Raw genomic sequence first — 13,901 nt, 5'->3', positions numbered from 1 at the left:
GTTTTTAAATGTTTTTTGGCTTGTCATAGTGGCTCATGTCTGTAAGTCTAGCACTTTGGGAGTCTAGGGCAGATCACTTGAGGCCAGGAGTTTAAGACCAGCCTGGGCGACAGGCCCCATCTCTACAAAGAATACAAAAATTAGTCCCGTGTAGGGATGCACGCCTGTGGTCCCAGCTACTCGGGAGGCTGAGGCAGAAGGACTGCTTGAGCCTGGGAGATCCAGCTTCCAGTGAGCCATGATTGTGCCACTGCACTCCAACATGGGCAACAGAGTGAGATCCTGTCTCAAAAAAAAGTTTTTCTGTCCAATGCCAGGTGCTTTGCTCATATGGTTTGATTTACCTCCCAACCAGGATGTCGTACAAGAATTCCCCATTTACAAGTGCAGAGCTGGGGCTCAGAGAGGTTGACAATGTCTCTGAGGACAGCAGAGCCAGGACTGGGAATGTTTCCTCTCACTTGCTGTCCTCGCATCGTGGTTATCATCATCACCACACAGGCCTTTCACTGAGGACCTACTATGTGGCAGGCCGCATGCAGCATGCTGGTGATGGCAGAAATAGGGTACTCACAATCCTGGGCTACAGGAGCCGCCTGCTTTATGGAGGAGGCAGGATGGAATGTACTTAGGGCTCAGGGGAGAGGCACATAAGAGACCCAGGGGATGAACCAGAAAAGGCTTCCTGGAGGAGGAGGCCTTTAAATCGGAGGAAGACTTTGACCAGGCCAGGTGGGGGGCAGAATCTCAGAAAGGCAGATAGGTTTTAAGTGAGAGGATGCTGAAGCAGCCAGCGGGGAAGGTAGGCTGGAGGACAGGGCAAGAGAGGAGGCTGAGCAAGAGGGCTGAGGCTGAGGGCATGGAGTCTATTCACCCTTTCCAGGGTGCAGGGCTGGACCCAATGGAGAGATGGACAAATGGACAGGTGAGCCATGTCCTGACTGGAGGGGGAGGTGTGGGACCGGGACTGCCCAGAGGAGACTGGGGTTGAGCAGAGGGAGAGATGAGAGGAGCATTTCCTGACCCTAGGATACGAGCACTTCTAAAATGCACAGCACATTCCCATGATTTAGGGCGGGGCGTCCTTCATCTCCCCTCTCCTTACGAGCACCCAGGTGAGCCTGTGGAGGGTTTACTGTAGGATCCAACACCCAGGGATGAAAGCGGTGAACCAGAGGTTAGCTGGTAACCCCACTTGGTCACCTGTGGGGATGGGGAGCTCACTTCCTCCCGAGGTAGTTTATCTTACTTTCAGAACTTACTAATTTGAAGGAAATGTTTCCTACTTCGGGCCCAGTGTGGCCTCTGGGTGGCCCCTGCTTCCCCTCACTTCCCACTTCTGGTCCTAGCGCTGTCCTCTGGGGACCTATAGACACATCTGCGCCCTCTGTCACAGGCCAGCTCCTTGGATATTTGAAGGCCGAGGGCTCATTCCCTGAGTATGTTCTTTTCCAGCCTGCACAAACTCCTAGAACTGGAAGAGACTTCTAGAACGCCAGATTAGCCCACACCCTGCATTTCTAGAAGGGGAATTTGTGTGGAGGGAACAGATATGTGCTATGGAAGGCTCTGAGTTCCAAACGTGTTGGCTGGGACAGGGCAAAGAGGACTTTGGTGAGGAAGGCAGAACCGTATCTGCAGGCAACAGGGAGTCCCAGGAGGCTTCTGGGTAGCGGAGTGATGTGGACAGACATCAGCTGGAGAAGGGTCAGGTTGGCCTTGGTTTTTTTGTTTGTTTTCTGAGACAGAATCTTACTCTGTTGCCCAGGCTGGAGTGCAGTGATGCGATCTTGGTTCACTGCAACCTCTACCTCCTAGGTTCAAACAATTCTCTTGCCTCAGCCTCCCGAGTAGCTGGGCCTACAGGTGTGTGCCACCACACCTGGCTAAGTTTTGTATTTTTGGTAGAGACACGGTTTCTCCGTGTTGGCCAGGCTGGTCTTGAATGCCTGATCTCAAGTGATCTCCTGCCTTGGCCTCCCAAAGTATTGAGATTATGGGCGTGAACCACCGCACCTGGCCTGTTTTGTTTTTGTTTTTTTTGGTTTTTTTTTCTTAAATAGAGATGGGGTTTCACTATGTTGCCCAGGCTAGTTTCATATTCCTGGTTTTAAGTGATCTTCCCGTCTTGGCCTCCCAAGGTGCTGGGATTACAGGTGCAAGCCACCGTGCTGGCTAAGGTTGGCTTTTAAGAGCATGGCAGTGAAGTGCCCCTCCCTGCTCTCAGGCACCTACCTGAAGGCCAAGGTGTCCATTAGGCCCTCACGCCCACTTCCCCTCTGGCCTGTCTACCACCAGCAGGGTTCCAGGGCTGACCCCCAGGGGCTCTACCTGCCCTTGCCTTCATCCCTCCCCACCTCACAGCAAAGTCCACCTTCTTCACTCCCTCCCTGGAGTGACTCTGCAGCAGGCTGGGCCCCAGGCTCGGGAGCACAGTCCTGGCCTCTCCCCAGCCTTCGCCTGCTGCCTTGTTCCCTGAGTACAGTCCCTGGTTGCCAGGGCTGCAGGTTGCGAAACGCACCTCCAGCCTCCCTGTAACCAGCTCACCCTGGGTCACAAACAGGCAAGAGGGAGGGACCTTGTCTGTGGTGTCACTCCCTTTGGGACATCTGAAACTGCCTGGGGCAGCCGGGCCCTTCTGAGAGGGACTTCCTGGACGCAGTGGCAAGGCCAGACATCTCCCAATCCCAGTACAATTTATGCGCTTCATTAAATCATTAGCTAGCTTGTCCCTGTTCTCACATTACTCACCTACTGACACTTCTCTGTGCCTGGCACGGAATGTAATCCTGGTAACCAATAGGAACTGATGCAAATCAGAGCCAAACCTCAGGAGCTGCAGGTCAGTGAAGTGAGAGCAAGTCTCCAAGTCCACACCCAGGTCTGGGCTGCCATTTGGGTCCTGGACACACTGCTCAGGGTCCTTTGGGAAGTCACCTTCCTGAGCCTCAGTGACCTCATCTGTGCAATGGGACTATATCCCCTATGAATAGGGCTAATGTTCATAAAGCATCAGCATAATCACTCCATCCCTGGTTATGACATGATAAAGAGCCTCTAAGGCCTGTCTGTGCAGGTAAGTGCCATGGGACGGCACCTGCACGGTAGTACTGGATGTGGTTACTTAATAAGAAACATACTGGCCAAGTGTGGTGGTTCACGCCTATAATACCAGCACTTCGGGAGGCTGAGGCAGGAGGATCCCTTGAGTGCAATAATTTGAGACCAGCCTGGGCAACATAGTGAGACCCCATCTCTGATTATAAGAAGAAAAAATAAAAAAGAAACATCAATCAAATGCAAGACATGGACCCTATGTGGACTTTGAGGCGAACAAACCACAAGCAAAGAGGCATGTATGAGGCAACCAGGGACCTTTTCACATGAATTAGGAATCAGACAACACAGGAGTTATTATTAATGTGATCCTGGCATTGTGGTTATGTCAGAAAATGTCCCTCATTTTCCAATTGCATACTGACATGTTGGTGGGGGTGGGAGTGAGGGGTTGAAATGACAAAATATCCAGAATTTGATTTAAAACATTTCAGGGAAAAGAGATGAATGAAGCAAGAGGGGAATACTCTTGATAATTGTAGAATCTGGGCAGAGGAAAGTTCATCATATTATTTTTATCTACTTCTGTGCTTGAGATTTTTCCATAATTATGAACATGAGCTAGATTAGAGCCTTGCTACTGAAGATGCAATTGGCAAACAAGTAGCATTGGTATCACCTGGGAGGAGGGAAGTCACATTTAGCAAGTGAAATACAGGATGTCCACTTAAATTCAAATTGCAGATAAACAACCACTAATATTTTAGCATAAGTAGGTCTCATGCAATATTTTACTTACACTAAAAATTTGTAAAAATAGATTGACAGTTTCTTGTAAGGCTAAACATGCAATGACCTTATGACTCAGCAACTGCACTCCTGGGCCTTTATGCCAGAGAAATGGAGACTTACTTATGTTCATCCCTAAATATGTACACAAAAGTCTGTAACAGCTTTATGTGTAACAGCCCCAAACTTGAAACAACCCGCTGGCTTTCAGGGAGTGAATGGCTATATAAACTGAGTGCATCCATACCATAGAATACGAGTCAGCAGTAAGAAAGAACACAGAGCCAGACGTGGTGGCTCTCGCCTATAATCCTGGCACTTTGGGAGGCCGAGGTGGGAGGATCACTTGAGCTTAGGAGTTTGAGACCAGCCTGGGCAACATAATGAGACCTCATCTCTATTAAAAAAAAAAAAAAAAAGGCCAGGCAAGGTCGTTCATGCCTGTAATCCCAGCTCTTTGGAAGGCTGAGGCGGGCAGATCAACTGAGGTCAGGAGTTCGAGATCAGCCCGGCCAATATGGCGAAACCCCATCTCTGCTAAAAATATAAAAGTTAGCCAGGCATGGTGGTGTGTACCTGTAACCCCAGTTACTTGGGAGGCTGGGGCAGGAGAATTGCTTGAACCCAGGAGGTAGAGGTTTCAGTGAGCCGATATCATGCCATTGCACTCCAGCCTGGGCAAAATAATAAATAAGAAAGAAGGAACACATGATTGAGGCCAGGTGCAGTGGCTCACACCTGTAATTCCAGCAGTTTGGAAGGTTGGAGCGGGTAGATCACTTAAGCCCAGGGGTTCAAGACCAACTTGGGCAACATGGCAAAACCCTACCTCTACATAAAAATACACAAAAATTAGCTGGGTGTGATGGCATGCACCTGTAGTCCTAGCTATTCAGGAGGCTGATGTGGGAGGATTGTTTGAGCCCAGGAAATGTGGGAGGATTGTTTGAGCCCAGGAAGTGGAGGCTTCAGGGCTGCAGTGAGATATAATCATGCCACTGCACTCCAGCCTGGGTGACAGAGCCAGACCTTGTCTCAAAAAAAAAAAAAAAAAAAAGAAAGAAAGAAAAAAGAAGTGGCCGGGCACGGTGGCTCACGCCTGTAATCCCAGCACTTTGGGAGGCTGAGGTGGGTGGATCACAAGGTCAAGAGATCGAGACCATCCTGGCCAACATGGTGAAACCCCGTCTCTATAAAAAAAAAAAAGAAAAAACAAACAAACACAATCAATACTCAATATATACAACAATCCAGCTGAATTGCGAAAGAATTATGCTGAGTGAAAAAAGCCAAGCTGAAAAGGTTACATCCTGCATGATTCCATTTATGTAACATTTCTAAAACGGCAAAAGTATACAAATGGAGAGCAGGTGAATTGTCATCTGGGGTTAGGGAGGGAGTGGGGGTGGAGGGAACAGATCTTTCTAATGATGGAAAGTTCCGTATCTTGACTGTACTGATGCCAGTATCACAATAGTGATACTGTACCATGTACTGTAGTCTTACAAGATGCTACCCGTGGAAGAAACAGGGTAAAGGACACACGGAATCGCTCTGTATTATTCCTTATAACTGGATCTCCTATGATGTCAAAATAAAACTTTTAATTAAAAAGGAAAAAGCAAAAAAAATGATTTGTCGTTTATCTGAAAGTCAAATTAACTTGGGCATCCTGTATTTTATCGGGCATCTCTGGGAGATTATTGGAGATGCAGATTCCCAGGCCCAACTTCAGATCTGCTGCGTCAGAATCTGCGTAGTAACACTAAAGTGTGAGAAGCTCTGGTTAGTGGCTCCCAGGTATGTTAGCCCCTTTTGCATTGCTATATAGGAATATCTGAGACTGGGTATTTATAAAGAAAATAAGTTTGTTTGGCTCACAGTTCTGCAGGTGGCACAAGAAGCCTGGCACCAGGATCTGCTTCTGGTGAGGACTGCAGGGAGCTTCCAATCATGTGGAAGGTGAAGTGGGGAGCAGGTGTGCCGCATGGCAAGAGAGGAAGGAGGCAGGCGGCGGGGAGGTATTCCAGATTCTTTAACAATCAGATCTCAGGTGACTGGTTATCAAGCCATTCATGAGGGAGCTGCCCGCAGGACCCAAACACCTCCCATCAGGCCCCACCTCCAACACTGGGGATCACCTTTCAACATGAGATTTGGAGGGGACAAACCTTCAAACTGTAGCACAGCTCCTGTTGGGCCTGGATTCCTAGGAGTCTGTGATGATAGCAATTAACAAGTATCTTTGAGCTATTTATGAGATTTCAAAAAGCCCACAGGGAATCACACATTTTACCTAGGATCAGGCTGTGCAGGACAAGTGAATTTCTCTTTTTTTTTTTTTTTTTTTTTTTTTTTTTTTTTTGAGACAGAGTCACTGTTGCTCGGGCTGGAGTGCAGTGGCATGATCTCTGCCCACTGCAATCTCCGCCTCCCGGGTTCAAGTGATTCCCCTGCCTCAGCCTCAGCCTCCTGTAGCTGAGATTACAGGTGCCCACCACCATACCAACTAATTTTTTGCATTTTTATTACAGACAGGGTTTCACCATGTTGGCCAGGCTGGTCTCAAACTCCTGACCTTGTGATCCACCTGCCTGGGATCCAAAGTGCTGGGATTACAGGTATGAGCCATAGCACCTGGCCGACAAGTGAGTTTCAACCCTCCAGTGGCTTCCCACTGGACTCAGGATAGAGTCCAGACTCTTGCTTGGGCTTATGACACCTTCACAGTCCAGGCCCTACCTCCCAGTCTGACCTCACCTCCTCCTACCACTCTTGCCCTCGTGCTGACAATGCACAGGCACATCAAACCCATTCCCACCCAGGGCCTTTGCATGTTCTCTTTGTACTGCCAGTGTGCTCTCCCTCTAGAGCCTCATGTGGCTCTCTGCTCAGAGGTCACCTTCCTAGGAATGCCCTCCCAGACCATCCTGTCTAAACTAGGTCTCCTCTCCCCACCACGTCACACTCTATCACGTTACACCCATTTATTTTCTTTCTATCAGTTGTTAGTACCCATTTACACTGAGCAGTTCATGCAAGCTAGAAACAGCAACAGTTCTGAGAGTTTGAGTAATAAAAGTTGGGAAAACCAACTAATTATTGAATTAATTAAGGATGCAGTTTGTTTGGCAGACACAATCTTTTACAAGCATGCAGAGCTTGGAAGAAACAAGTAGCAAAATGGGCCACCTACAGGGGTTCTTCCATTCTGACCTTTTCAAGTTTTCTACAAATTTCATTTTGCACTTGTCCCTCCCCAGCTTGAAATGTCCTCTCTCTCTTTAGAATACAGGTCACACACCTCACCCCATCATTCAAGGCTCTGGTCCTCTGGCCCCAGTCCACTCCCTCAGGGTGCTCCCCTTCTCCTTCTTCACAGATTGTTTATTTGTTCTGGCCAGACAGCTGCTCTCTGCATTGCTTCCTGAACATTCCATATACAATCGTATATGCCTTTGCCTGTGCCATTCCCTTTGCCATTTATGCCCTCCCTATTTATTTGGATGAACAACCATTAGATAATTTGTGGAGTCAATAAAAAGTTATGAGCAACAATTAGGCACCCAACTACATGGGGAGGTACTAGCAGAAAAACACAAATGACTCTAATTCAAAATAGGGCATGGTTCTAAGGAAAAAACAGGCTTAGAATATGTCCTAAAAAAGGAGAATGCTGTGGGAATTTGAGGGAGGTTACTAAAAGTGTCTATCTATGAATATAGTAAATATTTCCATTTATTTAGGTCATCTTTAATTTAGTTTTTTAACAATGTTCTATCATTTTCCTTCTAAGTGTTGCTTGTTTATTTCTAGGTATCTGATCTTCTTTTATCCTATTGCAAATGTTTAATTATATCATCTAAATATTCCCAGTATGTGCAAATGTAATTCATTTTTGTGTTCTGATTCTTGTATCCACTACCTTCTAAACACTTAGTTTTCTAATAATTTGACTACATGTTCTTTTGGGTTTCTATGTAGACAATCATATATGTAAATAATAGCAGTTTTATTTCTTCCTTTTCCATCTTAACACTTTTAAGTTGTTTTTCTTTTGCTATTTTACTTTTTCCTTTTTTTTGGGATAGTCTCGTTCTGTCACCCAGACTGGAGTGCAATGGCACAATCTCAGCTCATGGCAACCTCCACCTCCTGGGTTCAAGCAATTCTCCTGCCTCAGCCTCCTGAGTAGCTGGGATTACAGGCATGCACCACCACACCTCGCTAATTTTTGTATTTTTAGTAGAGACAGGTATTCGCCATGTTGGCCAGGCTGGTCTCAAACTCTGGACCTCAGGTGATCCACCTGCCTCGGCCTCTAAAAGTGCTGGGATTACGGGCATGAACCACTGCACCCAGCCTCTTTTGCTATTTTTCTTTCGTCTTTTCTTTAAGGGAAATTTTTATGGCTCAATGTTTAGTAGTTAGGGGACTATCCAGGCTTTCTGTTTCTACTTGAATCAGTATTGACAAGTTATATTTTTCTAGCCTTACTGTATGGGCCATGATCTTTTAACTTATTCCTGATTTTATTTTATTTTATTTATTTATTTATTTATTTTGAGACAGGGTCTCACTCTGTCATCTAGGCTGGAGTGCAGTGGCACGTTCATGGCTCATTGCAGCCTCGAACTCCTGGGCTCAAGGGATCCTCCTGTCTCAGCTTCCTGAGTAGCTGGGACTACAGGCATGTACCACTATGCCTGGTTAATTTTTCTATTTTTTGTAGAGATGGGATTTCACTACATTGCTGGTCTTGAACTCCTGGACTCAAGAGATTTGCCCACCTTGGCCTCTCAAAGTGCTGGGCGCATAGGTGTGAGCCACCCTGTCCGGTCTGTAGATGCTTCTAACATTTCTCCTTTATGAATGATATTTGCACTATTTAACAAAGAAGTCAAGTTAATAGCATGAATAATGTGACAAACTGACATCATGTGTCCCATGATGTAATGACCTAAAAATGATATACCACCACTCATGCAATATTCTTGCCAAAAATACATAAATGATTCCAATCATGAGGAAACAATTTGGCAGGTCCAAATTTAGAAACATTCTACTGAACAACTGAACTTTACTCCTGAAAAATGTTAATATCATGAAATAAGGAAGACTAAGAGATGACAACTAATGTGTGGTCCTGGGTTGGATTCTAGATCCGAAAAAAAAAAAAAAAAAAAAAAAGCTATTATAAAGGTCATTATTGGGACAACTGATATAATTTGAATTTGGATTGTATGTTATAATTAGCATTGTATCAATGTTAAATTTCTAGAATGTGGTTATATAAGAGATGTTCTTGTTCTGAGAAGATGCAGACCGAAGTACAGTATTTGGGGGTAAAGGGTCCTCTCTATAACTTTTTCTCTTTTTTTGTTTTTTTGAGATGGAGTTTCACTCTGTCACTGAGGCTGGAGTACAGTGGTGCAATCTCGGCTCAGTACAACCTCCGCCTTCCTGGTTCAAGTAATTCTCCTGCCTTAGTCTCCTGAATAGCTGGGATTACAGTCACCCACTACTGCACCTGGCTATTTTTTTGTATTTTTAGTAGAGATGAGGCTTCACCATGTTGGCCAGGCCAGTGTTGAACTCCTAACTTCAAGTGATATGCCCATCTCAGCAGCCTCCAAAAGTGCTGGGATTACAGGCGTGAGCCATTGCACCCAGCTGATAACTCTTTTTTTTCTAAGAGATGTTTTACCCTGTTACCAAGGCTGGAGTGCAGTGGCGTTTTCATAGCTACTGCAACCTCAAATTCCTGGGCTCAAGCAATTCTCCTGCTTCAGCCTCTCAAGGAGCTGGAACTATCATGTTTATTATATCCGTTTCCACCTATAGCTTGCCTTTCCTTTTGCTATTTTCTTTAAGGGAAATTTTTATTGCCTTTTTTTTTTTTATAGAGTCTGGCTCTGTTGCCTAGGCTGGAGTGCAGTAGCATGATCTCAGCTCATTGCAACCTCTGTTTCCTGGTTTCAAGTGATTCTCCTGCCTCAGCCTCCCGAGTATCTGGGATTACAGGCGCCCACCACTACGCCTGGCTAATTTTTGAATTTTTAGCAGAGAGGGGTTTCTCCATGTTGTCCAGGCTGGTCTCAAACTCCTGACTTCAGGTGATCCACCTGCCTTAGCCTCCCAAAATGCTGGGATTATAGGCATGAGCCAACACACCTGGCCTACTGCTCAATTTTTAAAGTACTTAAAGGACTATTCCTTTAAAGTAGTTTAAAGGACTATTCAGGTTTTCTATTTCTACATGAATCAGTATTGACAAGTTATATTTTTTAAGGAGTTTGCCCATATTGTCAATGTTCTCACATTTATTGACATACAGTTGCTTGTATTAGTGTCTTGTTAGATTTCAAAGCTCTCCTGTGATACTGTCTTTCTCATTCCTGATGGCTTTTGTACTCTTTCTGTTTTATTGTTGACCAGTCTCTGCAGGGTTTGTCTATCACTCTTTTCTAATAACAAACCTTTGGCCCTTTTGATCTTCTCTAAGGTATCCTTATATTCTCTTTCATTGATTTCTGCTTTTTATTATCACCTTCCTCAAACTTTCTTTGGGTTCATTCTGCTGCTCTTTGTTTAGCTTTTTTTTTTTTTTGAGAGAGGGCCTCACTCTGTTGCCCAGTTTGGAGTACAGTGTTGTAATCATGGCTCACAATCGCCCTGGGCTCAGGTGATCCTCTCACCTCAGTCTCCCGAGTAGCTGCGACCACAGGCAAATGCCCCCATGCCCAGCTAATTTTTGTATTTTTTGTACAGATGGGGTTTCACCATGTTGCCCAGGCTGGTCTCAAACTCTTGGGCTTAAGTAAGTTTCCAGCCTTTGCCTCCCAAAGTGCTGGGATTACAGGTGTGAGCCACAGTACTTGGCTCTAACTTCTTCTTTTTTTTTTTTTTTTTTTTTTATTGATTTATCTAAGAAACTTTATTGCTCAGACCCTTCCCTCCCTGGGCAATGGCAAGAGTGATGGAGAACAGCCCCCGGGGACAGAGGCTCTAATTTCTTAGATGGAATATTTAGTCATTAATTTTTAGGCTTTCTTCTTCTTCTTTTTTTTTTTTAAAGATGGGGTTTCACCATGATGGCCAGGCTGGTCTTGAACTCCTGACCTCAGGTGATCCACCACCTTGGCCTCCCAAAGTGCTAGGATTACAGGCATGAGCCACTGCACCTGACCTGCCTTTCTTGTTTTCTAACATAAGCATTAGTGCTATAGATTTCCCCTGAAGCACCACTTTCCCTACATCCCATAAGTTACATGACATATTTCATTACATCAGTTCTAAGTATTTTTAAATTTCCATGATTTTGTTTTTGGCCTATAAATTATTTAGAAATATGTTTTTAAGTTTCCAAGTGAATGGGAATTTAAGATTTATCTTGTTATTGATTTCTAACTCAAATGCATTGTGTTCAGAAAACCTGGTCTGTGAGATTCTAATCTGTATGATCCAAGTCCTCTGGGGGTCTAAGCTTGCTATTTGTGGCTTCGACTGACTCTCACTCATGGTGGTGTACATGCTTTGTGATCTTTGTGAATTCATATTTCCCTAAGTTTAATCTGTGGGGATCCTGTCCATATTGTGGATGCTTTCATCTGGAGAGGTTTCATGTCGGCTTCTGCTGTGAATCAGTGGCACTACTCACTTGGGATACCTCTGGCCCCTTCAGGTGTTCTGCCTTAAGGTAGACACTCAGGGTTGGCATCCTGAAGACACCTGCTATTAGGTTGATCTATGTGAAACTCTTGCTTTTTGGGGGTCAAAACCAGTTGAATATCCACAGTTTTATATGGTTCAACCTATACCAGCAACACCTGACCTCAGGGCAAGCCCTGCTTGCTTACTGTTTACCTCTCCTTGGTAGTTTTGACTCAATGTTTGTTTCCCTTTTTTTGGTGGGGACGGTGGCTTTGGAGACTTTCCCAATTTCCTATAATCCCAGTAAAGCATTAACAAATTATATTTTGTTCAGGAAAAAATTAATTTGCAGAATTATTTTATAGAGAAGAGGAGAGGTCTAGGAATAGCTAGGCCAACTGCTAGAGGCTAAAATTCAAGACAGGTGTATTTTTCCCAGTGAGGAAACCAAGGCTCAAAGAGATGAAATGACTTACCCAAGGTCACAGAGCTAGTAATGGGCAGAGCTAGAACTTCCAGAAACTCAGGCTCTTTCTACTCTCCCTCCATCCTGCCCTGCCTCCAGAGAGCTGTTTGGGCCTGGGGGTGTCCTTACCTGGTGCAGGGGGATGACAAGAAAGGCCCCTCCACCAGCACACTCAGTCACAACTGCAATGAAGTGGGGGTTCACAGCACAGAAGTGGTTGTCGTGAACGCTGCGGGTGATAGGCACGGAGTCGTAGCAGTTCTCCTTGCTGGCTGGTTTGCCAAAGACATGGCGGAATTTGGAGCTCCGGTACTGGGGGTGCCATGACATCTGCAGGAGACAAACGGGACAAAGGGCATGAGGCTCACTGCCCTGATTATGGGACACACGGAGCTTTCATCTTCAGAGTACATAACAGGGTGTGAGCAGGACAACAGTCCGTTCGGTGTGGATGGTGACCCACTATGAAGGGCAACCAAGCACAAAGACTCTAATTATAGTTAATTCGATAGACCTGGTGAGGTAAGATGGGATGACGTAGAACTACCACTGACCTGCTTGCCGATGTTTTAAGGCTTTTCATCCCTTTGAGTGTGAATACAAAAGGCAGAAAAGCCATAGAGAGAATCTACCACGTTGACCCCTATTTGCTGTCTCACCAGACAGCCCAGAACCCTCAGCCCAACTAAGTAGGTACCAATGTGCTCTCTGGAGCCAGCCTGCCTGGGCGTCAATCTCAGCTCTGTCTCTTATCAACTGATGACAAGTGACTTAGCCTTTGGAGTCTCAGTTTCTCCACCTGTAAAATGAGGTAACAAAAGTATCTGCCTCATCTGGGCATGGTGGCTCATGCCAGTAATCCCAGCACTTTGGGAGGCCGAGGCAGGAGGATTGTTTGAGCCCAGGCGTACGAAACTAGCCTGGGCAACATAGCGAGACCCTGTCTCAAAAAAAAAGAAAAAGAAAAAGAAAGAAAGATTAGAAAAAGTATCTGCCTCATAGCCTTGTCATAAGGATTAAGTTAGGTGATGTATTTAGACCCCTGGCATGTGGCAGATACTTAATCAACAGTGGCAGTCATAACCACTAGTATCATCCGGGACTCTTCAGCTTGTTTTCCTCCTTGTCCAGACTTCTATTTGTTCACTCAATATTTACTGGGCATCACTGTGTGTCTAGGCCCTGTGCCAGGTACCAGGGAGTTTGGGAACAGTAGGCCTGAGCCCAGCCTTTACAGGGGTGAAGAGGCCTCTGGGTGAGGCTACTAGGAGAGTCTGGGCCACTGGGACCCACTCTTCTATGGATAATAACAGAGATTTGCACATGACAGTCAGGGAGGGCTTCTCAGAGGAAGTGACAACTAAGTTGTGACTTAGAGGATGAGTAGGAGTTGGTCATGTAGTCAGGATGAGGGAGAGCAGGGGGAAGGTGTCTTAGGCAGATGGAACAGTTTGGGGGAACCATATGTGGTTTAGTAAGATTATCAAGGAAAAATTAAAAAGAAAAAACTCTCTCTCTCTCTCTCTCTCTCTCTCTCACACACACACACACACACACACACACACGTAAATTGGGTTATGTGAGTGAAGAGAATACAAGCCAGAGGGGCGAGGAAAGCTAGATCACGAGTGGCCTGTGAGAGGGTCTAGGCCTCTTTTGTGCCCAAACCCATGCCCATAATACTATGGGGCCTCCTCTTGGCCAGAGGGACTCTTCTGAATACCAAGCCCTCACCACCCCACCCCTACCTCATATCACCATTTATTTATTATTATTTTTGAGGAAGGATCTTGCTCTGTCACCCAGGCTAGAGTGCAGTGGCGTGATTGCAGCTTGCTGCAGCCTCAAACTCCTGACCTCAAGAATCCTCCTGCCTCAGCCTCCCAAGTAGCTAGGACTACAGGTGTATGCCAACATGCCTGGCTAATTAAAAAAA

At 45.7% G+C, this 13,901-nt stretch overlaps 1 protein-coding gene across 2 annotated transcripts in view; it reads right to left on the bottom strand.

The window, feature by feature from the left end:
- CORO2A (coronin 2A) overlaps positions 1-13,901 on the bottom strand; it is a 66,739-nt gene that overhangs the window by 20,667 nt on the left and 32,171 nt on the right. For both annotated transcript variants that reach the window (XM_017527833.2, XM_017527834.2), the window contains exon 2: positions 12,095-12,295. In XM_017527833.2, the coding sequence (XP_017383322.1) occupies positions 12,095-12,295 (201 nt within the window). The remainder of the gene's footprint in view (positions 1-12,094; positions 12,296-13,901) is intronic.

The sequence above is a fragment of the Cebus imitator genome, unplaced genomic scaffold (genome assembly GCF_001604975.1).
Source record: "Cebus imitator isolate Cc_AM_T3 unplaced genomic scaffold, Cebus_imitator-1.0 Scaffold51, whole genome shotgun sequence".
NCBI lineage: Eukaryota > Metazoa > Chordata > Mammalia > Primates > Cebidae > Cebus > Cebus imitator.
The sequence above is the reverse complement of the archived record's forward strand: the minus strand, read 5'-3'. Positions and strand labels throughout refer to the sequence as shown.